The sequence below is a fragment of the Rhinolophus sinicus genome, linkage group LG07 (genome assembly GCF_036562045.2).
Source record: "Rhinolophus sinicus isolate RSC01 linkage group LG07, ASM3656204v1, whole genome shotgun sequence".
NCBI classification, from domain to species: Eukaryota; Metazoa; Chordata; class Mammalia; order Chiroptera; family Rhinolophidae; genus Rhinolophus; species Rhinolophus sinicus.
The window spans coordinates 5043560-5069172 of NC_133757.1; the positions used below are offsets into that span (position 1 = coordinate 5043560).

The window sequence follows — 25613 nt, forward strand, 5'->3', positions numbered from 1 at the left end:
TGTCTATGTTTGCAAATCTTGCCCCAGATTGTCCTTGACTTTGTAATTAAGTTTTTTAAAATGTATAATGTATTCTTAATCTTTTTCTTCATGATTTCTCATAATCCTTTAGTCTCTCACATTATGAGATAGATACCCTGTTTCCCCGAAAATAAGACCCAGCCGGACCATCAGCTCTAATGCATCTTTTGGAGCAAAAATTAATATATGACCCGGTATTATATTATATTATATTATATTATATTACATTACATTATATTATATAAGACATGGTCTTATAGTAAAATAAGACCCGGTATTACATTATATAATATATATTATATTATATTATATTATATTATATTATATTATATTATATTATATTATATTATATTTATCATATTATATTATTTTTTATATTATATTATACTATATTATGTTATATTAAAGACCAGGTCTTATATTAATTTTTGCTCCAAAAGACGCATTAGAGCTGATGGTCTGGCTGGGTCTTATTTTTGGGGAAACAGGGTAGTATTTTGTGTTTTTCAATTTACATAAATGGTATTAAACTATACTTGGCTTCACACAATTTGCATTTATACTCAGCTGTGTTTTACTTTTTGTTCCTTCTTTTATTGGAAGCACTCACATGGTGCGTCACAGGGAAACACACACAGAACGCTTCACGAACCCTGCATGCCATCCTTGCACGGGGGCCCTGCTGCTGTTCTTTGTGTCGTTCCAGTTGTAGTCTATGTGCTGCTAAAGCAAGCACTGCTTTACTCTTATTTCTTGTTTCCAGAGGTTCTCTTTGGCTCTTGTTGAAATATGCTGGCTTGTCTTTTGTTTCTTTAATCGCAGTGAGAAAATTTGCTCCAATAATCCAAAATCGATAGTCTTTGGGCAAGTTACTTCTGAGGCTTTGATTGCTTCTCATTCGCGAGTCCTTGCTTCTTCGTGTGCTTTGTTGTTTTTTACTGTGAGCTGCTCATTTTTCTGGAAAACTATCTGGGAGCTCTGTGGGGTCTAGGATGAAGGTGTGTCCCTCCAGAGGGGAGATATTTGCCTCTGCCGGGTGCCCAGGAACAGTGCCAGCTGTAGACACATTTAAATAGCTCAGAGCTTACTGAGCTACCCAGGTGATGTGATTTCAGCTTCAGGGCCTCAGGAGTGATTTGCAGTTCCAACCTCTGTCTGCCCAGCACCAGGAAACCCTCCTTGCAATCTCCGGGAATAGGCAGTATATGCATTTACTTCTAGCACATTCTTACCTGAGGTTTAGTGCTTTGCAGAGTCCAGTTTAGGGGAGAAAGAGATCAGGAAGAGAATGGTCTTCTATTAAACAGACTGGGGTTGACCTTTGGTTCCTGTATTCCTCATTGTAAAAGAGTATCAAACCCAAACCCAGGTTTCCCTAATTTAGCAAATGCCTGCAGCTTCAGTCTACCCCTTACCTTCTGGGCTTCTTTCACTGAGATATTGGCCTGATAACATTTCACTCCCTTACAGGCCTTTGATGCTTTTGAGAAAAAAATGTAAATATATTTTATCCAACACTTTTAGTGGTTTTAGAGAGACGGTAGGTCTAAATAACCCAGTGTGGGGACAGAGTCCCAGAGAGCAATTTCCAGGCTCTCGGCCTCACATGGAAAGGTGCGGCTTGCGTAGTAGATGGCCATCAGCTGTGACTAGTTGGCCATTAGCCGCTGATACAACTGCCGTAGCTAAGCTAGCAAGTACGGATTGCAGTTAGCAAGTGGGGTTGCTTGGCAGAAAGAAGTGGACGGCACGCTGCGAATCGTGTGGCTCCTGCTTCCTATGTCTCCAACTCAGCCACCAGCGAGAATATAGTGGTATGACTCCCCTATCTATGGCTCCGTGGGTGTTGCTTTTTGGCCTCACCATGTCCTGCATTCTTATGTGGGGAGCGGGACCAGAGACCCTGCGTGACACCCAGCCTGCCATGTTACCAGAAATGGAAGGTCCACCTCCCGACTTGGGCTAGTTCCATAGCATCCATGTTATTCTGGTTTATAACATTTACATTGTGTTTTGTAGCCATAATCCCCACAATTTTGTTAGCCTTGGGTCTACACTGAAAGGATTCAATGCTCATTGACAACCTTTTTTGCCAACTATCCGTTCCTTTCCAGGCTGGCCAAAGTCCATTCTGCTGTAATTCCTTCCAGAAGAGCTCTTGGGAAGTATGTTCTCTGAATTTTTGCATGTTCGAAGACCTTTGGCTGTTTAGTTTTTCAGTGACAGTTTGGGCATAAAATTAATGGACCACACTTTCCTTCCCTGAAACTCATGCGCGTGCTTCCTCTGTCTGCCCTGGAGAAATCAGAAGCTAGTTTTTTCTTTGATTTTTGTGAGTGACTTTTGGGCCTGGATAACGCTCACGATGCTGTATCCTTGAAGTTCGGTAGCTTTACTTGGTTCTGTCTGAACATTGAAGAGTCTGATGCATTTCCCCCAGGGAGGTAGTGCGCCCTTTCCTACATGGATTTGACTCTTTTTGCAAATTAAATCTGGGTATTAAAAAAAAAAAAAATCTGGGTATTTTTTTCTATCTTTACTATTTGCTCAGATCCCTTAAGTAACACTGTCTGTGTATATGTTGTATCACCTTTGTCTGTGGCCTTTATCTTCATTTACTGTCTACCCCCCTGAACTCTTTCAAGCAGGACCCCCAGAGCCTTGAGTGGGTTCAGCGCTATCTTGGTTCTGGGTTTTCATCACTGTTTTACGTTTTTCTTCCCCTTTTCTCCTGATTTTTACCAGCTCCCTTTTCATTTCCTTATGTATACATTTTTTCAGGGTGGGTTCTTAATTTGCCTTTTGTTTATCATGGTTCCTTTCGTCCTTTTTCTTTCAGTAGTTTTATTTAGTGTGTCTAAACTCCTCTTTAAAGGAAGAGAGATCTTCCTGGAAACCCCTTGTTGCAAGGCAGTTGGGGGAAAAGCCAGGCCGGTGCTCAGGGCCAGCTCCAAGTTGCCTGCCTCATGGGAGCCATGGGACAGAGGGCTTTGAGGGGGATGATGATGATCTGACTTCCCTGCTTTCAGAAAAGGCTCTGCCAGGTTCTCCCCCGCCCCGCCCCCACCCCTGCTCCGGGATTGCACAGATGGCTGGGCCCGTCTGGACTACTGGCTGTTCAGCCTGACACTTGTTACCTGCTTGCTGTCCCCTCCTGTTCCCAGCACAGGTAGATGGTCTGCCCCTCTGTGCTCTGCCAGGTTGGCCACAGCAGGCAGTCCGTGTCCTGGTCTTTTCTCCCCTAGCCTGCTGGGCACTTTGTATCCCTTTCACATGTATTTGTTTGGGGTCATAAGTTTTCCTCAAAGATAGAGTTTTGCTCCTTTTTGTGCTTTACTGTTTTCAGATAGTTTCAGAAAGAAGGAACCAGGGGCATCTTACAGCGAGGTGTAAAAGTGTTCTCTTAAGAGAGCAGATTTGTCAAGACCCCCTGCTTTTCCTGAATAAAGCATACAGAGAATTTGAGGCATTTCTCTGGGAACCAGTTGTCCTTCGTGTTATCTCCGAGTGTATATTCCTCACAGGGCCAGAGATAGGCTGAGTGTAGCTAATGAGTGGTGTTTATGCTGCCCCAGTCCCTGCATGAGCTCATCGGATCTCTGTGGCATCTCTGGCATCTTCTTGTGATAACATCCCGTCTTCCTGTGGAGACCTCTCTGGAAAAGCAGGATGCGTTTATTTCTTGCTTAGCATGCAGAAGTAGATAACAGTTGAGAATTCTTTATGATGATGGTCAAGGCAAAGGGCTATATTTGGATTTAAAAGGTTGTTCTTAATCTTCCACAAAATTTGAAATATGTGACTATTGTTAGAACATGAGCAGAATGTGGAGAACTAGGAGAACTCTGACTCGTAGCATATCTCTAATATCTAGAAGTTGAACGGGAGAGGAATGGGGGTCCGAATGCCTTGTTTTCTTGTTTAAAATGAAAATTGGTAAAGAAAAATGTATTGAGTGTGAGCAACGGGGTGTGGGGGTCGTTTCTCAGCTCCCTTCAGATGATTCTTTGCGGCCAGGCTGGCCTGGACCTCTGGGAGAGCCCACATTCAGGTTTTGCAAAGGCAGCATGGAAAGTAACGCTTAAGAAGGGGTGTGGAAATTCCACCCCTCCCTCCAAGGTCAAAGTGTGTGCTGCTGGTGCTTCTTCCTAAATGATGTGTGGTTCCACATCTCCATGCTGACATCTGAGAGATGAGATGCAGCATCTTTCACTAGCCCCACTGTTGCACTGTGCTGTTTTGTCCCAGTTGAGCCTGGTGGGAGGCTGGCCTCTTACCTGGGCAGCATCTGTGAGTGCATCCTGTTTCACGGTTCCATCAAAACCACATCGTGGGCATGGGAGGAGGAGGTGGATTGGTACCTTTGCTGGGCCCCATGTTTGCAGTCAGAACTTTCAGTCTCAACTGTTTGGGCTTTTATCAGTATGGTGACCACATAATTTATCCTCTAAACCAGGCCCCATCTGAGAGAGTGTGGTTAATAATTAAACAGGGCCATAAACATACACTGGGAATGGCCCAGACAAACCCGAATGAATGGCCAACCTAAGTTCCCATGATAAATCCAAATATACTGTGATACATTGTAGCATACATCTGATTTTTTTCTCTCGTATCGCAATAAAAACCTGCCGTTGTCTTTATTGCCAAGTATAGATACTTATTCATACTTAGTAGCAAAACTAGTATCATTTAGTAATGAATTATTTAATCCTCAGAGTCTTTCAATTTTATGGGTACATTCATTCATTTCTGCATTAGATACTAATATCTTGCTCGTAGTTTTCTGCCACCTTATAGGAAATGGATCTTAGTTTATTACCACAGTTTATTACCCAGAGTTTGTTGGTAGGGTTATGGGGCTTTTAGATGGTAAATTTACTCCGTCACTAACAGCCATCGGATGGCAGTGTGCTGCACTGGAGACTGTGTGCCAGGGCCAGTGATGAGAGTGTGACTTAGGTACAGAAATGCACAGGTAACGTCTCACGTAGTCCTCACCTCAACCTCATGCAGGAGGGACCGCTACCATCCCCTGGCTGCCGCGTAGAGAAGTTAAATAACTGACGTGTGCTTACGGAGCTGCTGAGAGCAGAGCCTGGCTGACTGCAGACAGCCACGTTCTGTGGTGTTCTTTTCTAGTCAAGGAATTGGTTCCATGTTACAGTCTGCAGCCTGTTGATGTTTCCTTTCATGAGAACGGATGTAGAAGTGTCACTCTCAGGTCTGTCCCCAGTTCAGTGACTCTTTCCCCTCTCAGTGTGCCCACTGTTTCAAGGGGGCGGATTTTCCATACAACTCTGGGAGTGTCCTCTGCTTCACATATGTGTTCAATGGTGATTGTGCTGTGTCGTCTTTTCGACTGAGCTCCGATTGCTGAGGAAATGTCATTTTCGTGGGATAAGTACTGTGAGAAACTCAACTCACGTGTCTTCGATCACCTGGAGGCCTCCTGGATGTATGGAATACGGAGTCCTATGACAACTGATGACATCATTTGCTTATCAGGCTGTCCTGTCTCCCTTGAGATCTAGTACCGTTTCCCTCTGACTTTCTGTGCGTTCATGAGTGCTTCTAGGCTCTGAGGACCAGAGCACCCATATTCATCCTGGGCCCCAGACAGAGCACTGTCAACACTGACTGACTTCCCAGCCCTGCCCCAATGAAACCCCTCCCACGGGTAGCCAGGGAAGGGGTCCCCTGAAAACAAGTGATATGTGGTTTTACTGTTACACTGTTTCTATTGTTTTTCTCATATTGAAGCATTTTAAAACTTGTGGCATGAGGGAATGCTGATGTTATTAGTAATCGTTATTTGTGTCCTGGGACCTTCCTGTGCATTAGCTGATTTAGTCTACATGAGTGCTCCGAGATAGGCCTTATTTTCTCCCATTTTACAGAGGGAGAAGTTAAGGTTCACAGGGGTTGCACAAGTCCCAAAGCATTGGTCTTCGGGTAAAACTCAAAGTAACATATAACTGCCAAGTTCAAGCTTTACCCTTTATGCTCTTCTATTGCTGACTCCCTAGCTGGTCTCTGGTCAATGTCATACCTTCCCCTTAGCTTCCTTAGAGCCTGTACCTGTCCCTCAAGCCACTGTGTCCTGGGTTTTCCTTCTGGGCCTAATTTTCCAGGTGAGAATGTGATTCTTTGAACTAATTATTAATATTAGAGACTATTTTGGTAGAAGTACGTTAGTGCCTTTCGTTGTGCAATCCGGGCCGACATTTGGCCCACGGCCCCTCCACTGACGGATGGTGACCAGCCTTGTTAGCCAATGCACCCACAGTTGAATGAGTTCTGTTACAGGATCCTAGAAAATCTGAAGACATGAATGTGATGCTGAAGAAGATTTTCACCAGCTTTTCATTTTAGGGCTTTACCAGTTGAAAAGAAGCCAACAGACACGGGAACGTTTATACCCCCTGGGTAGCACTGGCCTGGAAACACGAGCATCGCCTGCCTCTGCTCCCAGGGCCAGTGCACAGCATGACAGCTCAGTGTCTGTACCTATATTATCCCATAGAGGAGTCTTTGAAATATTGGCGGAGATTTGGGCAAGAAGACACCCAAAGGCCAGCTCTGCCACCACCTCCCCTGGGTATGGTGCAGGGATTCAGAAAGTTCACTGCACTGCACAGCAAGTTACCACCCTCCATGCCCCAATTTCAGGGCATTCTGATGGCTCCTGCGGTCAGTGTCTTGTCCCAGTTCACAGAGATGGGTGACCATGTGTTATCTTGTGCTTTCCTGTAGGGAACTCGTAAGCCGAACCCTCCTCAGAAGCCTCTGCCTGCGGATCCTTTGAGCAAGACGACCCGGCCCGCCAATGCCTCAGCCAGGACCCTGGGACCACGGGAGTCTGGGCTCTGCCTGGCGCCCATCAGGTTGGTGTGATGCAGACACACTTGTCTCTCTGTCCCCCAAACTGTAGGGCAGCTGCATCAATGCTTTTCAGACGACGGCAGGACAGCGGGCGGGTCACAGTCTAGGTTTCCTGTGTTCCCCACTCATGGGAACAATATAAACAGATGCACGGGCAGCTATAAAAATATCCAGGAGGCAGTTGTAAGCTTGTAATCATGGGTGTCACGATGGAGGCCTTAGCAATGGCCCCGGTGTGCCTAAGAGATCAAAGTGGGACCCATGAGAACTAGGTAGTGTACTCCAGAAAGCTGAGACTATTGAGAGAGGCCGGGCCACATCCCCCAAGAGACAAAGAAAACTCCCAAGTGGTGCGGGATTATGGTGGCTAGACACTTACGTCCAAGGAAAACCTCGGTTCCCGAGAGACTCTGCCCAATCCCTGAGGTCCTGAAAAGTGAGGAGGAGTTGGCAGATCATAGATGAAGCAAGGGGACTCGAAGGGGCCACGTTAACAAAGCTGGTAGGAGACCTGGCATAAGTGGCAGCGTCTCGGGACAACTAACAAAAGACTCACCCTGAGACCTTTCTGCAGCTGTGGTCACTTTACACTGTCCCACAGAGCATGAGGGCGGCTAGTCCTGAATCCTAACTTACACAGCCCAATGGTGTGCTGGAGCCAGCCCACACTGGTCTTCAAGGGCTATTAAATTTCCAGGAATTTTGCAAACCAGGTGTTAAACCTAGCCACTCTTAAAATTTTTAATTATATACTTACAATGATATAAATTGTATTTTGAAACAAATGTGATAAAAGCTCAAAAGGCCTCCCTTCCTTTTTTTTTTTTTTTTTTTTAACTACGTTTTACTATTACCTATGCCTTTGGGGTGACCTGCGTCAGTTACTCCATCAGTGTGGTGGAAATACTCCAAAACAGTAGCTACGGCCCATCTCTCCCACATTCAGTCGTGTCACGTTGGTAGCCTGAATATTTAACCTGTGGAAATAGGCAAACGCTACCAATGAGGCCCTCCTGCCTCCCCCTTGGTAGTTAAACATTTACCAGCGCACAGATGGGTTAACTGCTCAGCCAAGGCACTCTTCTGTCACGCGTGCCCCCTTGGCAGGAAGCTTGCTGTGCGAGCTGAAAAGAGCAAAAGGTAGCATGTTGGCCAGGCCCCGGGTTCAATAATTCAGTATCTCTGTAGGGGGAAGGCGCACATCAGTGATTTCATTACAGCTTTGGGGAAAAATGCTTGGCCTGCGAAAGAGATAGCGGCCTAATAAATCTCAGAGATAAAGCTGGTCAAGGGGTCAGGACAGTGGTCTAATTCCCAACTGCAGAAAGACGGAAAAATCTCAGAGCATCTGAATTATTTCGTTGTGGTTTGTATGCTGATCTTAAAGCTGCTTTTCTTGTTCCAAAGAACAAGCACTACTTTACCTGGACATGACGAGGGGAAGGCCCTCAAGCAGTAGCTGCTAACACCAGTGCAAGTGGGTTTGCTCTTGTCCCAGGAGGAGGGGAATTCTGTGCACGTTCCCTTTGGGGGTTCCCACATGCCTGCCTCTGCTCCCCGGAACTGCACCATCTAATACAGCAGCCGCAGACACCCTGTGGCTAGTAAAAAATGACACAAGCTGGCAGTGCAAACATACCCTGGATTTTGATGACCTAGTACCCCAAAAATGTCATCTGTTAATCACGTTTTATGTTGAAATACCGCTACTCTGGATGTATTTATTGGTGAAGCGAAATGTATTACTGAAATTTGTTTCATCTATTTCTTTCCCACTCTTTTCCCGTGGCTGCTAGAACATGTTAAATTACCCATGGGGCTCCCGTCACATTACTAGTGGGTGGTGCTTGCTAGAGTCCCCCTGTGGGTGGGACGTATGGCTTTGGAAAGGGCTCCTCTCGCAGTCAGATGTCACCATCCACAGGACGTCCTGGGCCCTCGAGGTCTGCAAGCCCTGGTGACACCCAGAGCGGCCTCCCGGCCACGGAAGAAGGGGTAGGATCTCATCCCAGAAATGTATCACAGTGCAGGAGACATCCACGCCCAGACATCCGTATCTGCAGGGACCACTTTCAAGTCCTTGGACCATGATTTTGTTCTGTCCTCTCTCGATGCAGACCGGCTCCTAAACGTCCACACCAAGTGCCCAGACCCGCCCACACTGCCTACACCAAGTGAGAAGAAGCAAGCCGACACTTTTTCAACAGTGAAGACAGAAGTTTGCACTATCTTTCAACTCCAATTGGAGTTATTTTTTTTTGTCCCAACTTTTAGAATTTTTTTTTTAATGTTTAAAACACCATTATTTTAAGAACTTCGAGCTACTGCCGTCGGTGCTGTGCTCTGCTATGGTGCTCTGTATACTTGCTCAGGTACTTGTAAATTATTAATTTATGCAGAATGCTTGTTACAGTGCAGTGCGCTGTAGTAGGCTGGGTTTTTTTTTTACCATCACTGAGTTTTCCATGGAAGGAAGGCTTCTTGTGCTTTTCATAGTTTAGTGAACTTGAAATATCGTGCTTTCTGGGATTCTGGACAGGATGTTTACTTTTAGATAGAGGCTTTATGGGAGAGCAATTCCCCACTACCCAAGGCTGTGGTTATGGTACCAGACACAGCTCAAGAGACCCCAGGTAGAACCTTGATTGGTTTCCTGGAAGCCCTCATCTCAGGCCGGGGGCATCAGGTCCAGGCTGTGCTTGGCTTTCAGGGAGCCCTTGGGCCCTTTCACAGCTGACAGGCTGGTCCACCAGAGCTATGCCTTGAAGCTCCAGGATAGCGAGTAAGGACAAGGCTTCTGGCGGGGAAGCTTTGGAGAGAACCTGGGTCTCAGAGAGGAATTTTAAGGTGTGGCTACACCAGGATAGAGACTGCAACACAAAGCCAGACAAAAACTTGACCTTGAGCTCACCGGCCATGAGCATATTTGGAGAGCGACCAAAAAAGCTTGCTGTATAGAAACCCCAAAAACGTCTTTTCCTGGCTGCCCTTTACAGAGTGCTGGCATCAGCACCTGACTTATATTGGAAAAGGTGGTGTTTCTATAAGAAGCTACTGCCCAGGCACTGCAAGCCTCCGTCTCCCCATCCTGTTTGGAGCTTAGCAAATTACCACGTTGTCTTCTCCACTGTAACACAATGATTCTGTGTTCAGACAGATAGATGAGGCTTTCTGTGGGACTATAACTATTTTCAGATGTGAACCGGTAACCAAATCTAGTGAACCAACTCTGTACATAAAAAGCTCCCTTTACAGCAAGGTTCAACTTATTCAAAATTAGGCAGGATCCCTACGCTTGTAAAAATTACAACCAAATGGATGCTATGTTCGCTGGTATTGGCTATGTCAGCTCTCCTTGTTGGTGTATATTGGACAAAGGGCCATCGGTTACTAGGAAGTTCTTTTGGGGGTATCCTATTTTCCCCAGTTGGCTGTAGGAATGTTTAAAAGATGTTTTTAGCATAAAGTCGGAATCTGTCAAACACTTGTGACCTACCTGTTGAGCATCACAGAGTGTGATAAGGAAATCAGTTTCCCAGTCTTAAATATTTACGAAATGCAGTCTGGAGCAGCGTCCCCTTCCAACTTTTACTCTTCAGATGTCTGACAGGGGGAGCCATTTTCACAAGGAGAGCTTGAAGACGCCTGCATCTAATTGCGTGAAAACTATAAAATACTCAGACAAGGGAAAATGCTATTATGCCTCTGTCTTTCTAGTGGGGTTACATGTGACTAGTGTTTACGTTAGAAGGCATGTGACAACAGTTCCAGAATTCACTCTGTTTTATGATAAAGATGTCATCTGGGGTCAATTTCAATGGTTTTTCTATGCCTTGAAGTAGAAAGACAAAAACGTACCAAGAACCTTGGTTTGCCTTCCAGAAAACAAGACTGCATCTTAACTCTCCCCATATTCCCCAGCGTATCTAGGCAACATAGTTATTCATGATCATGGATACACTCAATAAGTCCCCGTCACAAACACACACGAAAGGGAATCCAGCTCTAATACATTCCAACTCTTGTAGCATGTATCTGTTTATTATACAATTATTAATTTCTTAAAAATGTAAAGTCATGTTAGAAATGTTACTGCTGATGAGCACATACAGAATGACTGTGATTGCTATTACATGTGGTAATTGTATTAAGGCCAAAACACATACTATTGAAGTTTACAGACTTTTTATGGTGCATTGTGTGGGTATTGTCCTTACAGATGTCAACTCCTTACATCTGGCATTTTAGCCCCTCCTCCTTTTGCGAGGAAGAGGATGTGAACTGACTCTTCTTATTTTTTTTCTTGTCTGTCCTTAGCTATAATTCCTGTGCTTCTATTTCAGAGAAGCAGGAATCGTTTGATATTAAAGGAGGTTAACGCTGTGATCTTACACCAGGTCATCAGTGGCCACTTAACGGCTGCAGCTGATGATACTTGTACATTCTTATCTCTGCAGTACTAATTGTTTTTATAGAGCCATGCAATTTATTTCTGGATAAGAACATATTTAAACATAATGTCCCCTTACAATAGACAGATCATATCAAAGGAATACTACTTCCGGTATGCAGCTTTTATCCAATGAAACATTTAGCAATAACTTCCATTTTCATATAATTTAGGAAAGGAACCAATAGCCAGGTTTTTGGGGGAGGAGTTACGTCTCCCTCTTTTTATATCCTCATAGATGATGGAAACAAAAATCAATACTGAGATGTCAATGGCTGCCTATTTGTAATATGGCTTAAAATTTTATAGGTGTGAATAATAGAGTTGATTTGCGTTTCCAAGGCCATCGCTGAGGAACTCAATGTGCCTAGACAGACAGTAGGTGCCGAAGGTTGTCACTCTTCATCGTATTATGGTTGTAGGGTATATGACCCCACTTTATTAGGAAGTATACGGCTAATCTTCCAGGCATTCGATTTAAAACTTTATCTCCTGAAATTTCTTTTGTAACAGTTTGTTTTCCTGACACATGGAATCAGATGTGTAGCAACCAAGAGAAACAATGCATAACATTTTCCATTGTCAAAATATGCACACAGAGGTTACACTTCCCCGTGGGAATTTTTCCAGCTTACACATGTGGGATGACATCACAGAAACCACAAAAGCAACAAATTAAACTACATGAGAATAAATACTCCTGACTAGTCTCAGAGGGGACATTTTTATGCCTTCTTAACTTTATGAGAAATTCTCAGGCTGAAACCAGAGGCCATTGTTCTCTGGCAAATCAATACAGTACATCAATGTATCCCTGAGAAGAAAAACAGCTAAAACTCTGACCGGTGTCAGACTGTTCTTAGGAGCCTGTGATCTCCCACGGTGCTAGAGAGAGCCTGCTGCTGGGCCAGACAGAAAGCCCTAGCATCTGTGCCATCTCTCAACTGATGTTTACTGAGCACTCTGAGCCAATGAGACCTGACAACTGAACGGGCGTGATGCCTGGGCAGCTGGATCTTTCTTGTGCAGCCTCACCCCTTTGCGGTCTTTCCTCATGAGGCTTATTTCATTTAAGACTTTTGCTATGAAGGACTCCTCTGGGTGTTCTGGGAGCAGGAAGCCCAGGGCAGATTTGGTTGGGAGGTCCTTCCTCACTGCTGTCAAAAACGACCCCAGCCAAACACAGGTGACCCACATAAACATTACAGCAACCCTCACCAGAAGTTTCCCAGGTCTGTCTCTCAGTCTGTGGCTTTCACATGCTATGGGTGGCTAGTGGGGGACATTGCAGATACCATCTTTTGTCCTCCCCACCACAGGCTAGCCCTAGGCTACCAGTCACTCCCCAGGACTCACGAGCAGGCCCGTAACCCCATGTGGACACACGGAGCCAAGGCTAATCCATCTCTGCCTCTCCCAATCACCTGGACACAAGTCCCTTTCCCAAGTCAGACCCTGTGCTAATGCCTTTCCAGTCTCTGACAAATCTCTGTGCTCGTAGCTCCTTCGCGTCAGCCAAAGTGGTGACTGCTAAAACATGTGGCTGCCCCCCAAGTCACCACTTGGCCACCCAAAGCCCAGCCTTCCCCAGGGTGGCAGCATGGAGCTACCCCACCAGCCTCGAATCCAGCAGAGCCCCTCCCACAGACACATCACCCCCACAGTGGCCTTGCGCCGAAAGTCTTATTCTAATTGCAAGGGGGAGCTGGCCATAGAAAATCAGTTTATCTATGACCACAAAATTCTCCTGCCTCACTCTGTAGTTCCCACTGACATCTATTTCTTTTAAACCTCTGTGAAAACTCTGATGGTGATGTAAGTAACACGCTAAGACAGACTCGCGAGCCGCAGGCGGAGGGCCACGTCTGTGCAGTGAGGATGCTCCCAGCAGCCAATCACCTACATCTGAAGGAGCTGTTTCCTGCCTTTCATAAAGAAGGCCCCCTCTACTTTGGGGACAGCAATAGCAGCTTACAGTCCAGCCCATTCAGAGCCTATTTCCTGTGAGAAAAGCTAGAAGGAACACTGCATGTAAAATTGTTATTATGTTCAAAAATGGCTAGTGAGAGCTAGAAGACTTAACACAATTAAAGGAATTCCCAGTGTGATTCCACTCTTCCAGGTTGATCGCTCTCTAACCACCCTGATTTTCCACATCATCTTCAAAACAACGTGTCCTATATCCTCCCTGTGAGTCTCCTTCCATAAAACAAAAATCTCTCAGTCCTCAATTGAGCACATTCTATATCCAGACAAAAGAACAAATATCATGTGATCATGTTTAGTTTTACAAAGAAGTGGAATGACGCCTGTGTTCATGGCCTATACGCAGGTACTTAAGGAGGAGAGTGATTGGAAAAATACATCAGATTAGGAAGATAGACAAATCCTCGAAGCGTCACGGGCAGGACAAGCCATGGCAGCGCTAATGTTCTCTTATACCTTCTATTAGGTCAAACGGGGAGGCTGGAGGGAAGGTCCATTGTTGGAATGTGTGTAGAAATATAACTCTGTAACACTTGGCTGTAGGCCACTCACCACAGTGCAAACATATAGCTACTAAACCAGTACATTAATTTTGTAGTGCTTCATCCATTTATAATGCTTTGGTTTGCTAATTCTGTTCACATACCTTTTTATATTACAGTCCATTGCTTTTGTACACATTTCTCATATTGGGGGTTCTCCAGGTAACACAACCTGCTATGTCTGGAGAAAAGTCATTGTTAAGAATATTATATTCAATAAATGATATACAGGTAAATAGAAAGATGTGTTTCATTCATTACTGAGAATGTTACAAGAACGGGGAGGGGGAACCCTGATGTAGAAAAATGCATCTGTGTTCTCATTCATTTTTAGATGCATAAGGGAATTTTGGAACCGTACCTAAGACACAAAGAAGGATGATGAGCTGGGGTCATGGGATGCATGGACATGAACCGGTCAGATGATAGGACAGAGGGAATAAGATACATTTTCACACACTCGGGGCAGGGGAGAGGGGGGAACCTGATACTTTTTTTTGAACAATGTGAATTCATAAACTATCAGAATAATTTTTTTAAAAACTCACCTTATTTCCCGAAGAGATAAATTCAAAAAGCAAGCAAGCAAGGGTAGAAACATTCACACAAGACTTAACCAGAATGAATATCTAAGTGTAATAGAAATATATCTACACATTTTAAAAAAAACAGCATTCAACTTCATGAAGCAAATACAAAGAAAAATAGACACACTAAATGATAATGAGGTCTTTATATTCTTACCACCCTCCAGCCATGACAAAGTAAGTAGGCAAAATGTAAGTCTATAGAAAATCTCAAACACAGTTAATAATGCAGATCAAATTGATATATATCAAATAGAATACGTCAAACCTACAAAATTACCTTCTTTCAAAGAGCCTCTAGGAAAAAAATTATAGAGAGGGTATCAAAAAAATGTATACACATTTTAAGAAAGAACTGTATTAAAATTGTGTGATGGTAAGCACTTTGAGCACCTCTTGTAATTGTAGAAGTCAAACGTGACTTGTGTTCATCTTTTGTTATCGGATATATTGGGTATTACAATTTTAATACAGTTTTTCCTCTCTTAAAATGTGTGTAAAATTTTTTGGCACCCACTGTATATAATGTTTTGGCACCCTCTGAGGGTACCAAATATATTTATTTATATTTATATTTATTATATATATTTATATTTTAATATATATGTATATAAAATTTTGTATGTTAAGCCACAAAATAAACTCAAATTCCAAATGCTACAAATTCTCAAGATTATAATGCAGTAAAAGTAGAACAAAAATTCTCTGCCCTAGAAATGTAAAGTTTCTTGAGTCAAAGATGAATTACAGATTATGTAGCAAATAGTGAAACTATGTGAAATAGCACGCTCTACAGCTGTGCTTCTCACACTCCTTGAATTTTAAGAACTCACCTAGGATGCTTGTAAAAATCCATTTTTCTGTCCTTTACCTGGAGATTTCAGTTCAGAGGGCCTGGGATGGGGCCTAGAGATTCATATTTAAAAGTGCCCCCAATTCAATCTTCTCATCGGGAAAGTTTAGGACACTTCTTATGGGAATACAGCTAACGCAGTGCTGAGGGGAAAACTCATAGCCCTAAATTCACATATTAAGCAAAAAAAGATAAAAATGAATTTAACAGCTGACATAAAAAGTTACAAAAAAGGAACAAAAAAATAAACCTGGGAGAAAACAGAAGGAATGAATTTGTAGGAAAAAAAGTATAAATTAATGGAAAAAGTAAGACTAACAAAAAGCATGGGTGGCTTCTCTGGGAAACTTAAAACACAAGATAAACCATCATCTAATCTCATTAAGGAAAAAAGATAAAAAGCAAATACACATAGCATGTGATCACATAGAATGCCGCAGTCCACTGTAACCCAATGAGATTATCTCAGGAGAATAAGGATGGCTCAATGCTGTAAAATCTAATACTCCAAGTCACCAAATTGGTAGATTGTAGGATGAGTACCATACGCCATATTATGGTCACCAGCGATGCTAAAAAGACATTTGATAAAACGCAATACCCATTCCTGAGTTCTTAAAAATCTGAATAAAATAAGACTGGAAACCATAAGATGTGAGAAATGCTCGTGTCATTTGTGGAAAATCAGCTTTACAAATATAGGACAGGATCTTGTAAGTTGCCGTTTTTGGCTAAGTTATGTTGCAAGAACAAACCGCTCTTAAATTTCAGTGACTTACAGCACAAAAGGATTATTTTTTGCTCAGAGGTGATGTCTGTTTGGGTGAGTTTTGGCTCTTCTCCAAGGGCCCCAGGCTGATGGAACGGCCATCAGCTGGTCTTGTGACAGAGGGAGGAGACACACAGGATTCTTAAAACTTCTGCTCAGAGGAGCAGGAGCCATTTCCACTCTCATTTCACTGGCCGGTCAGCCCTGCTATCTGGCCCACGGCTGCAGGGGGAGGAGACGATGCTGCCGAGCTTCTGTTGGTGAGAAAGCGTGTACCCTCTTCCCACAGAGGCGGCTCGCGCATAAGATCTGCAACAGACTGAGAAATGAAACTAAGGTGAATGTCAACACTGACCACGGTGGGAAAGGGCCTTGGAAAGTGGTGATATGCTCTGGTTTTTAGCGAGAGCTTTAAAAACGTAATCTAGTAAATTTGAAGGCATATGCGTTTGTACAAAAGGTAAAACACTAATGGAATAGCTCAGGAGAAAACGATATGTGACCCACAAATTCAATTCCTAAGATGGATATTCTACAAAGCGTATAGAATGAAGGTGAGAATTGCCAACACGAGTAAAACCGTGTGCTTTTTCTCTCTGTCCTTCCCTCCAAGCTTTGGTGACTTCATTACCTTTTAATTGGTATTTCCTTACCAGAGAAAACTTGGACTCCTGTGCAGACGGCTGTAGCTGGTCTGCTCATGAGGCCCCGTTAACCAGCTTGTCTCTGGAGACGCTAAATGCATGTGGTCCGCTTGCTCACACTGCTGACTTTTAAGTGTGCCTGCCGAGTTCAAGTTCCCCCACGTTTGTGTCTAAGCTCCCAACCGGCAGACCTCACTGCGGTTAATTCCTACTTGTCTCTGAACTGCCGTGATCAGCATCAAAACCCTTTCTGCTCGGAAGGCTAAATTTAATATACTATGTGCTGGCAAAGCTGTCAACATGCCAGCAGGCTGGGCCTTTCATTGTCAGGACCGAAGTAGATGGAAACACATTCTCAGACAGGTCTGCTCGAGAAAGACTGACCCCCGCCAGACACCTCTAACAGAGCAGCATCGGAGTCTTGAAATATGTATGTTGCGCTTTGATGTGAGGCCAGCAGCTGAGGAGAAAACTTTGCACATGGCCTCCTGGGCTTTCGGGAGGAGTGTCACTCCAGGGGGAAACACCAGCCTGACAACACCGCCTGGCAGCCTGAAGTCGGGAGGGGAGGCCGTAATTGAAAACACATGAGGGAAAGAATTTCCACAAGGTCCTGGAGTAGCTGGAGGACAGCTTGGGGGGCAGGAGCGGGAAGTGGGAGACCCGTGTATGTTTGTGCAGCTCCAGTACATAAATATTTTGTTTCATGTCTAACTCCAAAAGGCCCAAGTGCAAGAAAACATCCCCATTCTGCAGACGCCCAGTGATGACACCACAGCCTCACATGCTTAGGTGAAAAGTTGTATTTCAATGTGGGAACAGTTGTATGTTACAAAAGTCACTGTGAGTCTTCAACTAAATAAATAATCAAATGTATAGCCCTCAACGATGCAGTATTTCGTCTCTCTAGTTCAACAGTCACGTTTTGTTTTGTGTCACTCGCCTTTCGGAGAGAAGCAGTACCCGGTCAGCGGGCAGAAGGGACCGACGACTTCTTAGGCACCTGCTTTTGTTGCCTTTCTTCTAATAAGGAGAGTACGTTCTAGATAAACAAAAACAGGTGAATGCAATCCAAGGGTTGTGTGGGTTTGGTTTCGTTTCGTTTTGTTTAAAGTACTACAAAATGAGCCCGGAAAGGCAGAAAGAATATCCCAACCTGTCTGTCAAAAACTCTGGCCATTTCGAGGATGCCTTTGCCGAACTGAGAGAGAAAAACAACAAAAATTATCTTATATGTATGTTCTTTATTCTCCTTCCAGGAAAAACTGTAGAGAAAGCGATCGAGTGATTTACCTCGTTTTTCACACTTGCATCTGCCCCTTTGTCCAGAAGTAAGTGGACTAACTCTTCATGATTATTTAGCACTGCCACCTGAGAAACAAACGCGAGTGGGGTGTGAGTGGCCTTGTCCCTCCCCACCGAGGCTGCAGCCAGGCTGTGCCCGGGGCAGACAGGCCCAGGAAACCCACCAGCAGCACCCCTAAACTCTGTCTACAGCGAGGACAACGGCAAGGAGAACAGGAACGGAACCTGCCCTTCCCCACACGGAGACATGCGGGGCCAGCCCAGTGCAGAGAGCAGCACCGTCTTTGTAGGAGATCCCTGTGGATCCTCCGACGGCCTCGGGGACTGGGGTGGGTCATTCTTAAAGAAATGGGTGTAGAAAACAGATGACAAACACATGACGGTGACACTGGCATGCCTTTGTGAACAGGCCGGCGGGACTCCATACCCAGCCAAACCCAGTGCTCATACACCACTGAACTCACAAGCGTTGCCTCGTCATAGAAGCAGCTTTGACCTTCCTGCCTCACAGGAAACTCGGCTGCTTTCTGGAGAAAGGCCTACCATCAGAGGCGTCTTCCCATCTTTGTCTTTTGCGTTCACATCGGCTCCAGCTTCAATGAGCAGACAGGCCACACTCCGGTTCCCTGAGACCGCGCAGACTCTCATGAGTGGGGTCCAGCCCGAGCCAGCGTCCACCACGTCTACCTGCGAGGCCACAGGGAGAGCAGCTCTGAGTCCCGTCTCTCTTCCTTAAAGAATGCTCATCGGACACAAAGGAAGAGTTCCTTGCCCAAATTCCCCTTGTGTAGATCTGTCTTTCTAGACTTGGGGAAGAGTTGCCTGGACTGTGCTAATTGAGTTCACGTTTATCAAAGTGACCCTGGCTTGTCATCTACATTTTGGTCAAATGGGAAAAAGCTGGGATAGAAAAATGAATTCAACAACCACCTTACGCCTGGCTCCACATGAAGTCCCGACCGTGTTCTCTCTTGCCTACCTTTCCTCACCTGTTTTCCAAATAGAGTTTACTTAACTGACTTTCAAATATTGAAAGCTATTTGATGTTCAAGTAGCTTTAAATCCTTTCTGGAACAAGACAAGTACCACATACAGGCACCCTTCTACTTACCAATAGTATTAACTTTAAGCAGGAGACCTACAGGTAAATACAAAGCAACCAGAGCTAGTCCACGAATTCCAGCCGGAAAGGGTCGCTAACCTAATGCCTTCTCCAAAATGTCGTCAGCCTCGTCATGAGAGGGCCATGTCCGCTGTGCATTGAGATCTCTCAGTGCAGTGCTTTAAAAGACATGTTTGAGGATAAGAAAATGTAAACACTGCCTCCTCAGGTTCCAAGGAAGGTCTCCTCCATCCATGAAGGGTGGCACTGAACACACACACCCACACCTAACTCTGCCACAGAGTTACTCAGTGATGTCCGCAGCTTTAGTAAAACATCAGAATGGAACAAGGAACCGCCAGTAGGTCCTTGGGACATTGCAGGTTGTTTGCATGGATGAGATTATCCAATGCAACGTCTCCAGGGTCTTCATCAGGCAAATCACAAATAATCTTTAGGCAGCAAGCTTCAATATATTTCAATAATAACAAAATGATCACCTCGTATTACATGGTGCTTTATACAGTTTTCAAGGCACATTCACACAGACCTTCTTTAGTCCTGAGGGTGAAACAAGGGTAGGTATTTTTATCCCGAGTTTCCAAATGATTAAACCAAGTCACCGAGTACTCAGTGCCTTTCCTGGGGTCACATGGCTGGCTCGCTGAATGCAGAAATGGTTCCTCATGCAAGTTAGTCCCCCTCAGGATGAATTATTACATTCGGGAAGAGGGTGGCAGCCATGCCCCACTAGCTCCCAGCTCCGTCCCACGGTCTTGCAAAGCCAAGGTCATGGGGGGCTCATGATGACATCATCTATGCACCATCTGCCAGCCACACAGAAATCTTTAGTGGACACACTCCTGTAGCCCCAGGGCTACAGAAAAAGATGGAATTCACCCCCAAAGAAGTGTGTTCATATCTGAAGCCTAGAGAGCCTACACTTCCCACATCCAATATTTAAATGTTCATGGCAGAGACCTGCCCTTCTTTCAGCAAAGCCAACCTTCATTTTCAGCTACAGACTTTTATTTGGGTCCAAAGCACGAGCGGAGTTCATCATAAACCAAACAAGGGAACATGGCTGTCCCTACCCCACAAGGCAGGTGTGGCCCGGCCTTGCCACCGAGGCCCATAGGCTAATCCTTCTGACCCTTTGCGCATGTTTCTCAGACAAAGAAAACAAGAAATGTTATTAAAAGGAATTATCTTTAGGACTGAGATTTTTTCTTCCAGGGGACCTTTTCTCAGCCTGCAAAAAGCGGCCCCTGAATCCGTGAGGTCCCGCAACGTAAGCCTGGCTTTCCTTAACCACACTTCAGAGACAAACTAGAACAAATCTACTAACATCTTCCAGGATGCGGGACTCTTCTCATTGTGAGTTTTGCAGGCCCCCAATTTAATTTCCCAGTACTGTACCCGTCTGGCAATCATAACTAGGACAGCATTTTGCTCTTCGTTGCTTATTTCCACACCTTGAAATTTTTGTTTAACTTCTTTGAAGTCTTGAACTAAAGTTTTCAAAATTATCAGCCGTTACCATCCTCGAGCTAACTCTGTTTACCCATCTTCAGAAGTCCGGACTCCACTTTTATTTGCTAAATCAAACGTAGACGTACTGAGAACATGAAACCAAAAGCAGACCCAGCACTCCTGCTTCCAGGTAAAAACACTAAGAGCTGAAATGCTTTATTCTTGATATACTCAGTTCTCTCTTTGGAAATTTTTTGTAATAACTAATCTTTAAAGCAAACCAAGAATAAAAACAATCTAATTCTAGAAGCAACAAGAAATACTGTAGCTGTAAGAGTTCCTGGCATTATTGTGTCCCCAGCACCTATGAGTATCTGGCACGTGGTAGTTGCTCAATAAAAGCACTGCTGAGAGATGGAATGAAGAGATGAATGAATGAATGAGCAAGGGGATAAACAAAGTAGGTGAAGCAGAAAAGTAGGAGGCCCAGCTCTGGATTCAACACTGTCTCTTTTTTCCTCCGCACCAATCCAAAGCCTCACTATCATGTGAATTCTACGATGGTCTTTTTTCCCAAGGTTTCAGGAGTGTTCTTGCTGAGAAGTCAGAGAACTTTCTCCAGCATTTCTAAGTTCAACTAATAGGCCCTGCTGCTCCTTGACCCTGGGGCCCAGCATTTCAGGTTCTTAACAGCATGTGTGCAGTTCATAAGGCAGACCCCGTACCTCACAACCATCCTGTATCATCCACTCAATCACGCTGCAGTGGCCTCCATCTGCGGCCCAATGCAGAGCCGTGCAGCCGCCTCGGTCTCTCGTCTCCCAGGAAGCACCGTGTCTTCGGAGACACTTCACCACATCCAGGTGTCCCGCATAGCACGCCAGCATCAGACTGCAACATACGGAAACAGCCGCATTTGGCTGGAAGTACAGTCGCCAAGCTCAGGTCCACATTTTACCCTGCCTGGCTTAACCCCGAGAAAGAACTCTTCATTTGAGTGGAAAAGCCATGAAAATTATTCGTAGAAAATGTATATGTGTCCATCAACTAGTGAATGGATAGACAAAATGTGGTATACCCAAACAATGGAGTAGTATTTGGCCGTACAAAGGAAATATACTTCTGGTCTACGCTACAGCACGAATGAGCCTCAAAACACGACACTAAATAAAAGCCAGACACCAAAGGCCACATAGTATATGATTCCATTGATGTGAAATGTGCAGGAAAGCGTTCTAGAGAGACAGACTGGCAGACTTGTGGTTACCACAGGCTCAGGGGAGAGGAAGCCGGCCGGGCGGGTGCGGGTACCGGCTCATGAGTATAGTGCTTCTTTCTGAAATGTTCTGGAATTAGATAGTATAACTCTGTTAATATACTTTAAAATGCTGAACTGTACAATTTACAGAAGTGAATTTCATGGCATGTAAATTATATCTAAAAAAAAAAAAATGTACAAGGTCTCTCTCTGAGTGATAAATGGAATGTCCAGCCCTGAGGCCCCAGCCCAGACGGGGCTGGAATGGAACCTGATGGCCACATCTGTGTCCTTACACAGGCCTCCATTGCTTGGACACTCCCCGGAAGAAGAGAGCGGCCCTTCACCTGCCCAGGGCTGAGGGTGTTTGCATCCGATGCATGTTGCCAAGTTCATTTCCAGAAAGGTCACGTCAGTTCACACTTGTATCAACTGCATCTGAAAGTGTCCATTTTACTCACCCTGTACCAACACTACCATCGTGTTTTAACTGCTAATGTGATAGGTGGACATTTATTACTAGCAGGGCTAAGCATTTTTCATATGAATTAATTTATTCTGCTATGAATTGTCTTCTCTGTAAATTGCTTTTTCTACTGTGTATAGATTTTTTGGGTGTAAGTATAGGTACGTATTTTCTATAGTTAAAGTTGCCAGTAATTTGTCTATGTTTGCAAATCTTGCCCTAGATTGTCCTTGACTTTGTAATTAAGTTTTTTCAAATGTATGATGTATTCTTAATATTTTTCTTAGTAATTTCTCATAATCCTTTAGTCTTTCACATTATGAGATCAGATAGATCCCTTTTTCCCTGAAAATAAGACCTAGCTGGACCATCAGCTCTAATGCGTCTTTTGGAGCAAAAGTTAATATAAGACCCGGTCTTATTTTATTATAATATAAGACCAGGCATTATATTATATTATATTATATTATATTATGTAGTAAAATATAATATTATAGTATGTTAAATATATTATAGTATAGTATAGTAATATAGAGTATATATTATGGTATATTATAGCATATTAAATATTATTATATAGTATTATATAAAAATAATATATATTTAATGTAATATAATATATTTAATAATATATTTAATATACTATGTAACACTATATAATAACATATTTAATATACTATAATATATTTAATATACTATAATATTATATTTTATAATATAATATAATATAATATAATATAATATAATATAATATATAATAGACCTGGTCTTATAGCAAAATAAGACCGGGTCTTATATTAATTTTTGCTCCAAAAGATGCATTAAAGCTGATGGCCCAGCTAGGTCTTATTTTCAGGGAAACACAGTATATGCCTGTGTTTTCTATGGTTTTGTTTTTTACATTTAATTTTTAATTCATCTGGAATTTATCTGGATGTATGCTGGAAGGCCAGGATTTAGCTTAATTTTTTTTTTTCTTCAAGTAGCCTATTTTTCCAGCAACTTCATCATTGATCTGTGTTGCCCCCGTCATCACATATTAAATTCTAATGTCTACGGAGATTGATTTTAGGATTTATATTCCATTCTATTTATCTTTTTTCCAATTATTTTTACCGGTATCATACTACCGTAATTACTTAAAATTTTATGAGCATTTAAATAACTGTCAAAGCAAGCCCTTCCACATTCTTCTTTGACAAAGTTTTGGTAGCTAGTATCATCTATTTGTTCTTCCAGATAAATTACAGAATCATTTTGACAGGTTCTCAAGAAAAACTCCATTTGAGCCTACACTGAACCTATATTTAATTAGGGAAAAACTGAAATTTTATAATATTTGATCTTGCCAAACTGGCATATGGTACATGCCCCGAGTTTTTAAATCTTTATCTTTCAGTAAATTTTTATAGGTTTTTGTATACAAATTTCTTACTTTTATCAGATGTTTTATTTTTTATTCTACTTTGGTTCCCTTATTGTATTCATTAACTAGTTATTGATTGCCATTATTTAAGAAATTTTTTTTCTTTATTTTAAGCTGGCCATTTTACTGAACCTCCTTATTAAGTCCAAATATTTGAAAGCTAATTCTTTTTGGTTCTACAGGAAAGGAACCATGCCTCTCACCTCACTTCATGTCTTGCTGAGCTGATCAGCCTGCCAAAATACCAATCATGAAATAGCAATATGTAACTTGTAGTTAAGTATATGCTTAGCGCTGTTTATGTGTTTTTTTCCATATACAGACTCATTAAATGCTCACAAGCCTGTAAATACTTCTATTATCCCTATTTTATAGATGGGGAAATTGAGGTATCGAGAGGTTAAGTAACTGCCCAAGGTCACGCACCCCATCCAGACAGGAGTTGGGATTTGACATTGAGTTCTCTCTTGACCATGGGCTTCATTACTAATTTTTCAAAGGCATCTGTCAACACTAAGGGTGACACTGGCTGATCATCTGAGATGATAGACAGGTTTGTATGATGCCATCAAAAGGTTCACTCATTCCCATATTCCCACTGTCCCAGGGCTGAAAGTATCCTGCACTTTAAAAAAAATAAGATACTTTTTAAAGTATCTTGATGTGATGTGTTACACCGAATTTTTGTTCTGCGTCTACACACACACAGGTTTTCACCTTTAGTCTACCGGTGAGAAGTCTGCTGCCACATTGCCTAATACTAGACATCCTTACTCTCCTGCACAGCCCGCTTAGTTGAGATGGGAGAGATATATAACAGTCTTCACACAAACAGACATACAAATAGGTTTCTTTCTCTTACTATCAGATTTTAGCAATGAGGTTATCCTCTGTAGCTTTCCAGCTTCCTTCCTCTCTGCTCTGGAAAAGTTCAAGGTTATTATCAGCACCTAGAAAATGAAACAAGCTGACTGGTAGAACAGTCACGCTATATTGGAGGTAATCCTTTAATAAATTTTCTAATTTCTTGTATGGGTATTGGTTATTTCACATTTTCTGCTTCTTGGGTTGATTTTGGTGGTTTCAATTTTCTCAGAAAAAGCAGCCATTTCAATGAAGTGATCAAACTACTACTTTAGATGCAAATGCCGCATTTTTCTTCTCATGTTTAAATTTCTTCTATAACCACAGTTATGTACCTTTTCAATTTCCTAATTTATTTCTTCTAAGATTTATAAGAAACTGGTCCATTTTATTAAAGAGATTTTTGTTTAAGAGGCAGCTCTTACACATCTCAATCTTTATTTTTTAATTAATCAATTTCTACTTTTAAGTCTTTCCTTTTCCTACCTCTCAAATTTTTCTCTTTTCATTTTTCTTTTTAAATTGCTATTATTCTTTTCCAACCTTCTTGACTTAATGGCTTAGTTCCAACATCACCTAGGAACTAGTTGGAAAACTGCTATTTAAATTTATAAGTGATTTTTTTTTTTTATGTTATTATTCAAAATCTATTTCTGCATTGTGTGCAGCGAGTATAGTAAGCAGGCGTTCCGGTTTTAGAAATTGATGTTTTTTTGTGGCCTACAGTTTATAATCAGTGTTTGGTAGCTACCCTTAGATGCTATGCTAGTTTGCAGTGCACAAACCTTGGGTCTGTGTGTAGCATAATGTGACTGTGAGCTTTGCATTTTGTTCACTGTTCTACCCAAGTGCCAAGCACAGAACCTGTAGTCCTCCAGTACATACTGGCTGATTTAAGTTAATTAATTAAATCTAATTACTGGGTTAGTGACCATTTTCAAGTCTTTCTAAAACGTTCTTTCATCTGTAAGTATAGATTTCT

General features: G+C 42.9%; 2 protein-coding genes and 1 non-coding gene across 3 annotated transcripts in view; 1 reads left to right on the top strand and 2 right to left on the bottom strand.

Annotated features, from left to right (window-relative positions):
- Window positions 1–14126, top strand: part of ADAM12 (ADAM metallopeptidase domain 12) — a 324013-nt gene extending 309887 nt beyond the window's left edge. The window contains exons 22-23 of the mRNA XM_074338816.1: window positions 6778–6908; window positions 9024–14126. Coding sequence (XP_074194917.1) covers window positions 6778–6908; window positions 9024–9084 — 192 coding nt within the window. The 3' untranslated portion in view covers window positions 9085–14126. The remainder of the gene's footprint in view (window positions 1–6777; window positions 6909–9023) is intronic.
- Window positions 650–757, bottom strand: LOC141572954 (U6 spliceosomal RNA). Its single transcript, XR_012498544.1, has one exon. It is a non-coding gene; the product is annotated as a U6 spliceosomal RNA (small nuclear RNA).
- A 3416-nt stretch (window positions 14127–17542) lies between the features above and the next one.
- The window catches only part of FANK1 (fibronectin type III and ankyrin repeat domains 1), a 75333-nt gene continuing 67262 nt past the window's right edge, over window positions 17543–25613 (bottom strand). The window contains exons 7-11 of the mRNA XM_074338662.1: window positions 21343–21508; window positions 18586–18729; window positions 18031–18108; window positions 17894–17938; window positions 17543–17779 (exon numbers count right to left, since the gene is read on the bottom strand). Of these exons, the coding sequence (XP_074194763.1) occupies window positions 17705–17779; window positions 17894–17938; window positions 18031–18108; window positions 18586–18729; window positions 21343–21508 (508 nt within the window). The 3' untranslated portion in view covers window positions 17543–17704. The remainder of the gene's footprint in view (window positions 17780–17893; window positions 17939–18030; window positions 18109–18585; window positions 18730–21342; window positions 21509–25613) is intronic.